The 12,670-nt window shown below is 40.6% G+C and overlaps 5 protein-coding genes across 5 annotated transcripts; 2 read left to right on the top strand and 3 right to left on the bottom strand.

The window, feature by feature from the left end:
• Positions 1-1,793: 1,793 nt before the first annotated feature.
• PKNH_0728200 (conserved Plasmodium protein, unknown function) lies at positions 1,794-3,005 on the bottom strand (the record flags this gene model as incomplete). The annotated part of the gene is made up of 1 exon (XM_002258540.2): positions 1,794-3,005. The coding sequence occupies one exon, from the start codon at positions 3,003-3,005 to the stop codon at positions 1,794-1,796; it is 1,212 nt and encodes a 403-aa protein (XP_002258576.2).
• A 470-nt stretch (positions 3,006-3,475) lies between these two features.
• PKNH_0728300 (conserved Plasmodium protein, unknown function) lies at positions 3,476-3,772 on the bottom strand (the record flags this gene model as incomplete). The annotated part of the gene is made up of 1 exon (XM_039113945.1): positions 3,476-3,772. The coding sequence occupies one exon, from the start codon at positions 3,770-3,772 to the stop codon at positions 3,476-3,478; it is 297 nt and encodes a 98-aa protein (XP_038969582.1).
• Positions 3,773-4,974: 1,202 nt separating this feature from the next.
• Positions 4,975-6,185, top strand: PKNH_0728400 (conserved Plasmodium protein, unknown function; the record flags this gene model as incomplete). The annotated part of the gene is made up of 6 exons (XM_002258541.1): positions 4,975-5,170; positions 5,316-5,390; positions 5,553-5,604; positions 5,709-5,786; positions 5,888-5,999; positions 6,120-6,185. 6 exons carry the CDS (start codon positions 4,975-4,977, stop codon positions 6,183-6,185), a joined length of 579 nt encoding a protein of 192 aa, XP_002258577.1.
• Positions 6,186-7,257: 1,072 nt separating this feature from the next.
• Positions 7,258-8,961, top strand: PKNH_0728500 (conserved Plasmodium protein, unknown function; the record flags this gene model as incomplete). The annotated part of the gene is made up of 1 exon (XM_002258542.1): positions 7,258-8,961. One exon carries the CDS (start codon positions 7,258-7,260, stop codon positions 8,959-8,961), a length of 1,704 nt encoding a protein of 567 aa, XP_002258578.1.
• A 184-nt stretch (positions 8,962-9,145) lies between these two features.
• PKNH_0728600 (heptatricopeptide repeat-containing protein, putative) lies at positions 9,146-12,559 on the bottom strand (the record flags this gene model as incomplete). Its single annotated transcript, XM_002258543.1, has 1 exon — positions 9,146-12,559. One exon carries the CDS (start codon positions 12,557-12,559, stop codon positions 9,146-9,148), a length of 3,414 nt encoding a protein of 1,137 aa, XP_002258579.1.
• Positions 12,560-12,670: the final 111 nt, after the last annotated feature.

The raw sequence follows: 12,670 nt of genomic DNA on the forward strand, positions 1-12,670 counted from the left end.
AACACGAAGGTGTATATTTTCCAAAATGGTTGAGGGTTAAAAAGGAGGTGATATTGTCACAAGCATGCACCTTCCTGCTGTTAAAAACTGCGAATAGGCAAAAATAACAATAAGAGGTAGTAGGAAGGAGCAGAAAAGGAGAAGCGGTAAATAATTCTACAACGCTGGCAAAAAAATAAAATAAAATAAAATAAAACAAGTATAAATCGCGTGGTTGTTGCGTTTCACAGTGTTGTCAGTGCTGCGTGATGTGATGGTGAAAAAATGGGAGCATTTTTTTTTTTTTTTTGAAAAACGGAAAAAAGGACGAATTCGCATCACTTGGGGTGAACAAATGCACACTTTGTAAAAAACCAACGAAAATGTTGTCTTTGTCTGGGGGGGGTGCACGCAGAGATTTGCGTTTCTTTTTTGTTCTACATAGATCTAGCAAAAGAGCGAAGCTAAAAACACACTCTTTTCCTTTTGTGCACTTAAAATGAGTAATGTAGACGTTGGATTATACACTACGGAGGACTCCTTTTTATTAAGCAGTCGTTGCAGTGGTATCCGCACTTTGGAGCATTTAAAAAAAAGAAAAAGCCAAAATATTGCAAAAAAAAAAAAAAAAAAAAAAAAAAAAAAACCTGGCATGTTCATACAATATAGCTACAAACGTGTGGCCTTAAATGGCACTTTTCACAAATCCTACCTCTTTATGCACAAAACGAGGAAACGTCGGTAGACCATTCTGGCAACATTTTATGTGACAACTTTATTATGAACAAAAAAAAAAAGGGTGTGTGATTGATGTTATGTTCAAAATTGACAACGTTAGAATACGCCTGTGTTGAACATTACTGTGTGTTTTTTGCCAATTTGGCTATTTTTTTGATTTAGGCATAATGGCTTTTTTTTTTTTTTTTTTTCCTCTTTTTTTATTGCAATAAATTGGCTATTTTTTTTTTTTTTTTTTTTTTTTCATACCTGCACTGTTCATACAAAAATGACTGCACTGTAGAAGCTAGTTAACAAAACGTGTGCGCTAGTGTGTGTTTTTTTTTTTTTTTTTTTTTTCCATTTCGATAAACAGCGCTTAGGTGTACAAAATGCAGGCAAAAAAAATGTGTAGCCCAACGACGGTCTACATTTTCAAAATGGTAGAATTAAAAAGCATTCGTACTTTTTGGGAACATTGGACGGAGGAAGGAAATGTTGTTTTTCCACTTTTTCTTCTTTTGTTCCACTACATTGCTGGAAAAAAAAGGGGACGAAATTCTGCAGACGGGTAGTGCAGCATAAGCGGTCATTTGAGCTTTCATTTTGTGTAAAGGGGAAAAAGCGTCCTCAAGTGTAGCCGCAAAACGTAGTGATAATAAAACGTGGTGCCCTTACGCCTGACGACAGAATAATATGTGGTAAATTTTCTTTTTCCCATTTTGTCCCCATATCGATATAGCCGTAGCTGCTATTCCCTTTCGCGTTCCTTTTAATGTACTAAAAAGTTCCACTTGGTCAGAATTATCACAGGAATGACTGCCCTCACCCTCGTTGGCGCAACTTTAGGATCACCCTCTTAGCACACGGGAGTGCATACGGTGTGCGCACGAAGGTTCCTCAGGGGAAAAAAAAAAAAAAAAAAAAAAAAAAAGAGGAAAAGAGGAACTTTATATAGAGCAGTTTTGTTATTGCCAAAAAGGGGTAAAACGATGAGCTCCTATATGGACAGGCGCATATGTACAAGGTAGAGGTTTGTGGGGGGAATACCCCTCGACTGCTGAATGGTCAAAGCACAAATCCCCTTTCTCGGTACTTCATTGCATATTTCTGTTAACGTAAATATTGTAACGTTTATCGTATGGGGAGGTGGCAGCACTTGCCAGTATTTCCTCGATGCTGGAAAAAGACTTGGTCGTTATGGGGACCGATGGAATGGTCACATCTCCATTTAGGAAGGATAATAACACGTAATTAAATGCATCGGCCACTTTGAAATAATCGTAATTTAGATAATTATTCAGGTTAAAAAAATGGAGGGTTATGCCTTTATCCTGTAGCAGTTTACATTCGTGTGGATTTAAGTAGTCCATGTGTGCCATGCATACTATGTTTGCATTTAACGCACTTACTGTGAAAATGTTTTTCTTTAAAATGCTGATGTCACTGTTGGCGTGTGGAAACACAACGATAGTTTTTACTCCGAGTCCATTCGTTACGTCTTGCGTATGTTGTTGGACATTTGTGTCTTCGGTCCGTATGAAGACCCGTTCTTGCATGAACTCACTGCTGATGTGGAATTGTTCCAGGAGCGCTTCCGTTTGGGTTGTCAGTTCACTCGGTTCGGCATTCGGTTCGGCATTCGGTTCGGCATTCGGTTCGGAATTCGGTTCGGAATTCGGTTCGGAATTCGGTTCTTCACCTGATTCTCCATGTGGCGGTCTAGGTGATTCTCCACCTGGTTGCCTATCTGGTTTCCCGCTCGGCTTGCTCGACAAAAATACCTCTATGAGGAATTTCCGTTTCATCAGAAGCTTCAAAAATGGGAGCACTTGAAAAATATCGTCCGCGAAAATGGCAAGGTACTGCAACTTGTTTGGGCAACTCAGGGTACTCAAACAAATGTGAGCTTCGTAAAAGGATCGAAGCGCTACGCACACTGCATGATCCTTTTTCAAATGGCTACAGGGATATTCAACAATGTCATGGTAGGGCGTTATGATAATGTCCTTAATAACTTTGCACTTGAGGGTGAATATCCCAATAATGTCTTTGCCTAGTATTGAGTTCGCTGCGACTGTCTGTGTAAATGTACCCCCCACGCGTAACACCTTACCAATATATACATTACCAATTAAGTGGCTTAGGTCAAAATGCCCTTTGCTCTGTATCTTCTCGAGGTCTTCCCCCTCTTGAGTTTTTACAATTTGGCAATTCTTCCGGGATGACAAGAGGGGGGGGGAGAAATTGGACGAACAGAAGGAGATACATTTTACCTGGACGTAAATGTTTAAGTCGTTAAAGTGCATGCTTCCAGAAAGGGGATGGGGCGGGGTCCAACGGGGAGCGTGATGAGCAGTTGTGTAGGTGGGCGATCTGCTCTAATAGCGCACTTCAATTCTAGCGCAGACGGATTATAAAATACCTAATTCGGAAAGTCACTCCAAATGGGGGAATATTCTCCTTGTATGTTCTCTCTCCAGATGGTCCAAATGAACGCATAATTGTCTTTGTGTAATTATCCCCCCACACCCTTTGTTTGTTCCCTTGTGCTGGAGAGGTGCTGTACGTGATCGTTAAGATTTGATTGTTTCGAAATGGTTACCAAAAAAAAAAAAAGAAAAAAAAAAAAAAAAAAAAAATGCATGCACAAGTGCATATATACACACGTACATACATGTGTACATGCACACTTATCTATAGGTAGAAGCGCAGAGAGACCCCTGCAGAGTAACGCAGTAGGTGTCCCTATGAAATGTCCGCGCCGTCTTCTCCCCCTTTAGTCACGCTTGATGGGCACATTTTCGTAATTGACGCAATCGTAATCTCTCAAAATTTTCAGTAGCTTGTTCTTCTCCTCCATCAGTTTATTTTCTCGGATGTTAATATTCTGTTGCCGAGTGTTCCTTATTCTGTACTGCAAATCTATTAGGAAGGTGCCTATGCTGATGGTTAAGGACATGAGAAGTACCATTGGAACACCACAAGAGAAGAGCTTGTACCTCCTCTCGATGACCTCCAGTCTGTACTTGGTTCGTTCGCACTTTTTCACCAAGTAGCTTATTAGAGCTCTCATTTTATCGCTTGTGCGCGTGGGATGGTCAAACCGTTGCGTAACCTACCCGTGTATATTTCCATATGAATATATACATATGTACATTTTTGCACAACAAAATGCTGTTTTCCCTCCACCTTTTTTTTTTTTAACTCTCTTCTCCCCACGTTACCCAGTAGCAATGCTCCAAGAGACTACATAACTATCATCCTGCAAGTAGTTCACCAGCATCTGCTAAATGGTCGCGTTGCCCACAATTCCTACTGACGCGAAGTTCATGTTCTCTATGCCTGTTGGCGAGTCCCCCCTTTTCCTTCGCCTCGATGTATATATGGACCTATCTTCGTGATGGTCAAATTATATAGTGACGCGGGCTCGAATGGAGCAAAATTGAGATGCACGTCGCAAGTCAAGGGAAATTTAAGAAAATACAAGACTATCGTGAAAAGCCATATTAAAAGGAGAAAAAAAAAAAAAAAAAAAAAGAAAAAGAAACAAGCGTGCTAAATGGGAAAAAGAAAAAGGTAGAGCAACTCGTGTAGGTGTATATATTTTTTTTTTTTTTTTTTTTTTTACCAACGTGCGTAGTGCCCGCCGCGCCTACTGCGAGCTAGCAATTTCAAGAGGTGGAAATTTCTGACCAGTTCTGTTCACGTAAAATTTGTTACCGATCTGAGCAGGCCGAAAAATGATAAAAAAAAAAAAAAAAAAAAGGGATTTTTTTCCTAAATGGAGAAGCACACACCACCGCATGCGCTTTTTCGTCTCTATGATCTTAACGCCAATATAATCACTTTTTCGTTGCATACACATTTTTTGTTGCCACCAATTGTGCACATTTTGTTTTCCCCCTTTTTTTTTTTTTTTTTTTTTTTTTTTCATCACTTTTCCATTTAAGTGTACACCCCCAAGGATATATTTCCTAGTGGAAAAATAGATCCTTCCTTATAGTTTGCACAAGAACCCCTTGACTGGTTACCTATTGAAATGCATTTTTTTTTTACCTTTTTTATTTTTTCTTTTTCACACTAGCTTTAATTTTGGGGTCGCTTCACCAAATTGGCGCGTCTGTTTGGAGAGATTGCATAGAATTGGTGGATATATATATATATATTTTTTTTTTTTTTGACTGCTTCAGCGGCTCTCCTCCCAGTGTGGAAAAAGCATGATCATATGCAAACGTGAGCAAGTTTGAACTAAAGTGGACGCGAGGACCCGACAAAATGGCGCTGTTCACTCGTCTCACCTTTTTCTTTTTCCTCTTCGTGTCTTCTCCCCACTTGTGCTACTCCTTTAAGAACAACCGTGGACGCGAACAGACCCTGCAAAGTTGTGATCCCACACATGTCCAAAGCCTTGACAAAAAATTCTTAGAAAGCCAACTATGGAAAAAAAATAGGCTCTATTATGTCTCCTCCAGTAAGACAGCGCATGTGGGCTTTCCAGTGGGTCTCCTACAGAGAACTGGGTCCAAGTACATGTATACCCCTTTTCTACCTCGGTAGATGCATCCCCATATGTATATCCTCTAAAATCACATAACTGTCCTATGTAATCTTGTTAGGTAAGAACCTGTTCAGACGGAGCTTCCAGATGAATCACGCGCCTAGGGTGAAGATGGCCCTTTCGCTATTTAAGGGTATGTTTTTTTTTTTTTTTTTTTTTTTTTTTTTTTTTTTTTTTTCCACCCCCTTCTGTTTAATCATATCCAGAATTATATCACGTGTAGAAACATGTGCACATGCAACAGTAACGGAAAAGGCGAAATACAACTCCGTGTCCTCCCCCCCCTTTTTTGTAGATATGAACATGTCTAATCTATTTCCCGGCTTTAAAACGATTTTTAACAAAAAGTACGTCGCTACCATTGCGCAGGGAAATCGCCCCTTTCTGTTAGCTCCTTTGCGCTGTTTCGATTGGTTCCCCTGTACATCTCACACTTTTACCCCCCGCGTAGATTCCTGTTCGAACCTTTGTTCAACTCGCACAAGGACATCATCATGCGAAACATGAAGAAGATCCAATTGATACAGAAGTAACTTTCCGTGGGAATCCCGTTCCACTCGTTCTTCTGTCTACTTGCCTTTTTTCACCTCACCATATTTATCCCTTTTTTACACTTCCCCCCTGCCGCAGAGGTAACGTGGTGAAGAACCTCGTGATTTTTGGGGCCTCCTGCTTCACGATTTATGCTGTGTCCAAACTTCTTCTAATGCTCAGGCGGTTCTTCCAAAACCAGTATAAAATGGTACTGCTTTGGTGGGGCCCGTATAGCCCATCTGCATATAGAGACAAAAAAAAATGTGGAATTCTTCATTATTGCACTATTTCACCTGGTTCACCCCTTTTCCCATTTCAAACCCTACAGATAAGTGAACAAGAAATAAAAATGCTAGGCAAATACGAAAACCCTCACATTGAGTTTAAGGACTGAGTGCCACTACTACCGTCACTTCCCGTCAGAGAAATCGCTTTTTTTCTTTTTTCTTTTTTTCTTTTTTCTATTTTTCTTTTTTTTTAAGTCAATTTTATCCACCTTGTTTTGTGCCAATTTGGGGTTACATTCGATCCACTTTTTCTCCATTTTTGCGCCATTTTTTGACCCATTCGTCATTAAATAAGTCACGCAAATGTATTGGGGTGAAGCCCTCTTTTTCTTTTTTTTTTTTCCTAACCCGTGAATATTTCTTGGGAGCATTAATCTGTTCATTGTGTTAGCCCTCTTTTGCAAGTTCCATCACGTGTTACGCTTTCTGCGCGCGATTGTCTTATTTTATTTTTATTTCATTTTTTTATTTCATTTTTTTATTTCATTTTTCTATTTCATTTTTTTATTTCATTTTTCTATTTCATTTTTTTATTTCATTTTTCTATTTCATTTTTCTATTTCATTTTTTTATTTTATTTTTTTTGTTTTTGAGGAAATGAAAAACATAGCATGCGTCGTGGTACACCGCAAGGTGGTCCATTTTGCCCGTTTTAAAAATGCACAGGCGTTTCGCCTTGTCGCACGGATGTGGAAAAGACAAATGTATGTACACGGAGCTTTGCCTTCACTTGGGAGGTGACTCACTTGGGCACAGCAAGTAAATCGCAACATGCATCTCTCAGTGGCCATCTCTCGATTGCAATTCTCAGTATCACATTTCTCAATTTGTAGCTCCCAGTTCACCCCTTTTGTCCATGTGTCTTTTTTCAATTTGTTCTCCATCCCTGTTGTCAACGCGTCTTTTTCCAATTTGTTCGCTACCTCTCTTATATCGCTCAAAGGAAGCGATAAAAATTTTCCGACGCATACCCCTGCTAAGTAAAGGCTCTGCATACACACCCCTTGTTGAAATGAAAGGAGAGGACCTTCCGCTCAAGGAACATCATCGCGGAGAGTAAGAGAAGGAACAAGCTAATCCGCCACATGCGTTAAATTTGCAACGGATTAAAAATTCTCCTTACCTCTTCCACGTGAACCACCTATTTGTTTTTCCTCCCCTGGAGTATCCATTACCAACATGTGCAAAGCCGCCACGATAAACGTTAGCAGGATAGGCACCCCCACACTGGACGTAGCGGAGATGAAGGCCAAAATTCGGAGCTCCAAACTGCACGTTCTAACCTTCGCAACTCACGAGCAGGGGTACTTCAAAACGTTGCAGGAAAGTTGCTCCCGTTTGAACATAGAACTGACTGTGCTAGGAATGGGCAAAAAATGGGAAGGGTTCATAACAAAATTGGTAAAAGTGAAGGAGTACATAAAATCGTGCAACGACAACGACATCGTCCTTTTCGTGGACGGGTTTGACACATTCTTCGTTCAACCAGCGAATGTAATTGTGGAAAGGTACATAGTGAATTACGACAACTTATTTGTGTGCACAAGCGAAAGCACCTATTCGACTAGCTTCTTCCTCCTACGGATTATCGAAAATATGCACTTAATTTTTCACAATAGCATTTTTAAAAACAATGACAGTACTGAATGGGATTCCACCAGGATTCGAGAGAAATATAAAGACTTCACGTATTTTTATAAAAATTTAAATTTACTAAATTCGGGAGGATGGATAAGCAACGTCTTCTTAGCCAAAAAAATTTTGCAATACATCCCTTCCTTTATTGAGAACGACCAGATCTTCCTCACCAACTTGTACTTAGACTGCAACTATTTGATGAAGGTGCAAGAGGACAGCCTCACACACGGAGAAAAAAACGCTTTTCATAATTGCGTCCCTCAGGGAAATGCAAAATATTACAACAGAATTATCCTTGACAATCACAACATTATTTTTCATTTGTTTCGAAGCAAAGAGAATGTGGCTCTGATGAGCTACCAGGACTGTGTGCAGTTTTTTCCTTTTCGCCCGTTGCTCAGCTTGTACTACCTGAACAAGCAAGACGAAGAGGAGGGCGAAAAAAAAAAAAAAAATAGCCAAGCTAGCCAAAAGGAGGGGAAAAAAAAAAAAATTGACCAAGCTAGCCAAAGGGGGGGAAAAAATAAACAAAATGGTCAAGCTAGCCAAACGGAAGGAAAAAATAAAAAAAATTCTGTCCTATCCTCCATAGTGGAATTCTTTAAAAGAAAAAAAAGCGAAGGAAGAGAGATAACAAAAAAGGGGACAGATACACATCAACGGACAGAGCCTCACCCCCTCGACAGAGGTAATACACTTAAAGGAACCCCCCTTGGGATGCATCATACCAACGCGAACCCAGCCACATGGACGAAGCAGAAGACCATTCTGGACGAAGTGTACATGGATGATGGGCAACGGAAAATCGGTCAGATAGAAAAAACATTCAATTACTCCATAATTGACACGCACACACAAACCTCCCCATGTGTTCTCCACATGCACTGCCTACGAAATGTGGACAAGATGATTCGCACCATGGGATTGAAAAATATATACTCAGCCAAATGGTACAGCAATATATGGTACCTGTTTTACAGCCTAAAAGGGACGTTGAATTTTAACTACTTTAGCCTCCTCTTCTCAACGGTCATTGCGTCTGTCGCGCTATTGCTAATTCAGGTGAAGTATCTGCTCGAATTTATAAAATATATGGACTCATCTTTTGGTATGAACTGCATCGGGGAGGATAGATACGTCAACAAGACGATATTTCTTCTGAACGATGTTGGGTACTCCTTATTTATCTCCTTCATATTTGCCATTTTGTTTTGGGCCTTTTACATTTTTAACAAGGCGATGTGATAAGGGGTGCGGCGCGAAAAAAAAAAAAAAAAAAAAAAAAAAAAAAAAAAAAAGATGCCATTAGTCTGGTCACCCCTACGGACGAGTACTTCATGAGGGTGGTTAGCAATCTTTCCTTTTTTTGTGCAATTAAAAGTGAGTATATATAGGCTATGCCAATTTGTTGATCCACACACACGCGCTGTTATATCTCAATGTTGATGGTCTCAAAACGCGCGCTTCCCTCCTGCTCGTCACCCTTAACGTAGGTGTTTACATTGTCGAGGAGAAGTTCCCAATCGGCGCTCCTCTTCACACGTACCATCTTGAAGATGTCCCTGATGAGCAGCCACTGGTAGGCTGTTATTTCATTTTTTTTTCTCTCCACGACGTTGTACAAATTGTCCATGTAGTGATCAACTCGATCCTTTTCAAGTTCGTTCAAGGACGCAAGGGAGTAGAACAAATGAATGAGCGAACTGATCGATGTGCATGGCTGAAGTTTTTTTTTTTGTTTTGTTTTTTCTATATTTTCATCATTATCATGATGATAGTTGTCTTCCCCCTCGTTGACAAAGGAAGAAAACTCTTTATCCGAAACTAAGTCCACCAGCATAGTTGCCTTCGAACCATGGTTGGTGGTTTGTTCCAAAATGAGTTCATTGAGTTTTTGTACATGCTCCTGTTTCTTCTCCGTTTGGTAATTGAACACGAAGGTATCGATTTTGTCTTCTTCCTCTTTTCCCTCCATTGCGTTTTCTCCCTTCTTCCCATTCTGCAGTTCCTCCAAATGGGCAAGAAATATGTCCGCGTCCAAATGAGATAGTTTTTCCTTCAAAAATTCAATCACTTTGGTTAAATAGTGTTGATAGATTTTTCCGAAATTGGCTTCCTTCAAGGTGAGCTCTTCGTTGGAGCTCACTAAGTGGCCGATCCTTTTGTCATGGGAGGTTGGTGTGGATAGTTCTCCCTTGGAAGCGTCTACCATTTGAATTTTTTCCTCCCCTTCTGTATTCATCCCCGCTTGGTTCCTCCCCCTGGGGTGGCTCAGTGATAAGGTGTAGAAGAGATAGTCACATATGTGATCGGTGCTGATGTGGGCAAGGTTGCTGGAGAAGAGAAGAGCATATTTGAGGATGATACTTTGGTCGAAAATTTTCATTTCTGAAAGGTTCTTCATTATGTAGTTGAAGTTGGTGCAATCTATGTGGAGGGGCTCAGCGGGTGGTGTTGTGGTTATCACTTCTCCCGTGGTTACTACTTGATCCTTGGTTACTACTTGATCCTTGGTTACTACTTGATCCTTGGTTACTACTTGATCCTTGGTTACTACTTGATCCTTGTTGACTACTTGATCCTTGGTTACTACTTGATCCTTGGTTACTACTTGATCCTTGGTTACTACTTGATCCTTGTTGACTACTTGATCCTTGGTTACTACTTGATCCTTGTTGACTACTTGATCCTTGTTGACTACTTGATCCTTGGTGGTGACTTTCCGCGGGACGCCCGTCTGAAGGACGCGCGTAAGAATTCCCCTGAGGGCGCGAAACAGATAGTTCAGTAAAATTCTGTCGTATATATTGCTATTGTTCATGGAAAGGAGAATCATGTTGAGGTCTATCAAGTTGAATCCTGTGTAGTCTCTCTGGATAATATTCGTACGAACCTTTACAAAGCATCTACTATTTTTGAGCAAATCTAATTTAAACAAGGAGTAAAAAAGGAAGGAAATTTCTTGGTTGCTCAAATTAGAGATATTCATGAATAAAAAATTCAAAACGTACTTGAGGTAATCCACATACTTATCTCTGTTGTAATTAAAAAACCTTAACAATTGCATGGCTTGCTTTACATTTAAATGTTGAAAGGATTTATCTTTGAAGCTAACGTCCACGTGGTAGTACTCATTCTTATTTAGACACCAGAGTAACAAACTCATATTTCGAAGGTTCATGTTGGAAGAGTGGAAAAGCAACTTATCCTTTACGATTGCAAAAGTGGAGTTGTTTCTCTTAAGTTTTGTCATTCCATAGAGAACATTCATAAGATTTTGTACTGAAAATTTATTTATATTTTTTTTTATTTCTTCGTCAATTAAATAAAAAAAAGAATCTCCATTCTTATATTCAATCACCCCAAGAGAGTAATAGATGTTAGATATGTCGTGACAAGACATCACAGAAGTGTACTTCTCCAAAAAATACACAATTTTTTTGTATATTTTTTCGCATATTTGTATTTTGCTATGAGAACATTTAGCCAGACTCCACATAATTGCACACAAACTTTTGGTGTTCATTTTTTTCAATGTTTCGTAGGTAAGATATTTGACAAGGTGATTTAAAATTCCTTCGAAGGTGGATCTATACCTTTCCTCCTTGTGTATCTTTAACTTCACTAAAATCCACAGAAGCCATGTTTTATCCACCACTCTATATATTTCCTTTTTCTGCAAAAATTTTAATATGTCTATTAGGATGCTTTCGAACGTGGTATTGTAAATAACATTTTTCAGGAAAGCATTTTTCCCACTTTCGCTTTCTTTTTCAAAATTGTAGATTTTCACCAACTGTTTTAGGATATAGAAACACACCACTATGTTCGCTAGGTGTCTCTTTTCCTTGTACAGGTTTAGCAGATCTTCGTACAGGTAATTCTTCTCTATTTCCTTCACCACTGTGTGGCAGAAGGCGCTTCTCCTTGGTCTCTTCTTCCCCTCGATGAGGCTCTCCTGCAGGGTGATCAGGTCTGGCCGTTCGGTTGCCTCGCTACTCAACTGGATTACCTCTCCCCCTTCTACTGTACTTTCCTCGTCTTTATTCAAGTGACATACCTCTCCCCCTTTCAATGTACTTGCCTCGTCTCTACTCAAGTGACATACCTTTCCCCCATCCATTGTGTTTGCCTCTTCGACACCTAACTCGCCGAACCGCTCCTTAATCTCCTGCTGGTCCCCATCCGCGGGCCTCTCCTTCTCGTCGTAAAAGTTCTCATACCTGTGGAATAACAAATCCTTCACCCTCTCCACTTGCACATCCTTCACATTAAACCAGTAGCTCTTTCCGAATTTGTTTAGGATATTCTTCGGATACTTGGCCGCCTCGTCTTTGTTGATTACCACCAGAAGCTCGTACTCATCTTTGTCCGTCTTCTTAATGTCGAGAATGACCCCCCTGCACTGTTTGAAGGTTCCTCTCATGACGGTTACGTGGCCGCCGATCAGCATCCCGATGTCTCTGATGGTGAAGGCGCGTGGAGAGCACTTCTCAACTCGACGCTCGTCGGTCTGCTCATCCATATGCTTGTCCCTAATCGCACCATTTTGTGCTTCAAGCCGGCCATCCATGCGCATACCCCCTCTTGCGCGGTTTAACTTTCCGTCGCGGCTTCGCCTACCCTTCCGCTGATCTTTCCAACTCCTCACTGACCCCCCATTGCTCCTCAGAAACAGAAGCCTCCCGTTGTAAGCGGCTAATTCACTCCCATGGTGAGCGTACAATGGCGAGATGCAGTTCAGGTGGTTCGTGCCTCTGGTCCAATTCTTTGCAAAGAACGGTTTACCTATGACTGTGAGAAATAGAGCTAAGGCGGACCGCTTAAGGGAAAAAATAGTCATGTCATATGGATGAAGGATGCGTGGGGCTACTCCTCGCTGGATCGGCTGTCAGATATGGTACAAGCGGGTGCGGTGTGCTGCACGTAGAGGCACTCTTTTTTGTTTTGCATC

The sequence above is a fragment of the Plasmodium knowlesi genome (assembly GCF_000006355.2).
Source record: "Plasmodium knowlesi strain H genome assembly, chromosome: 7".
Classification (NCBI taxonomy): domain Eukaryota; phylum Apicomplexa; class Aconoidasida; order Haemosporida; family Plasmodiidae; genus Plasmodium; species Plasmodium knowlesi.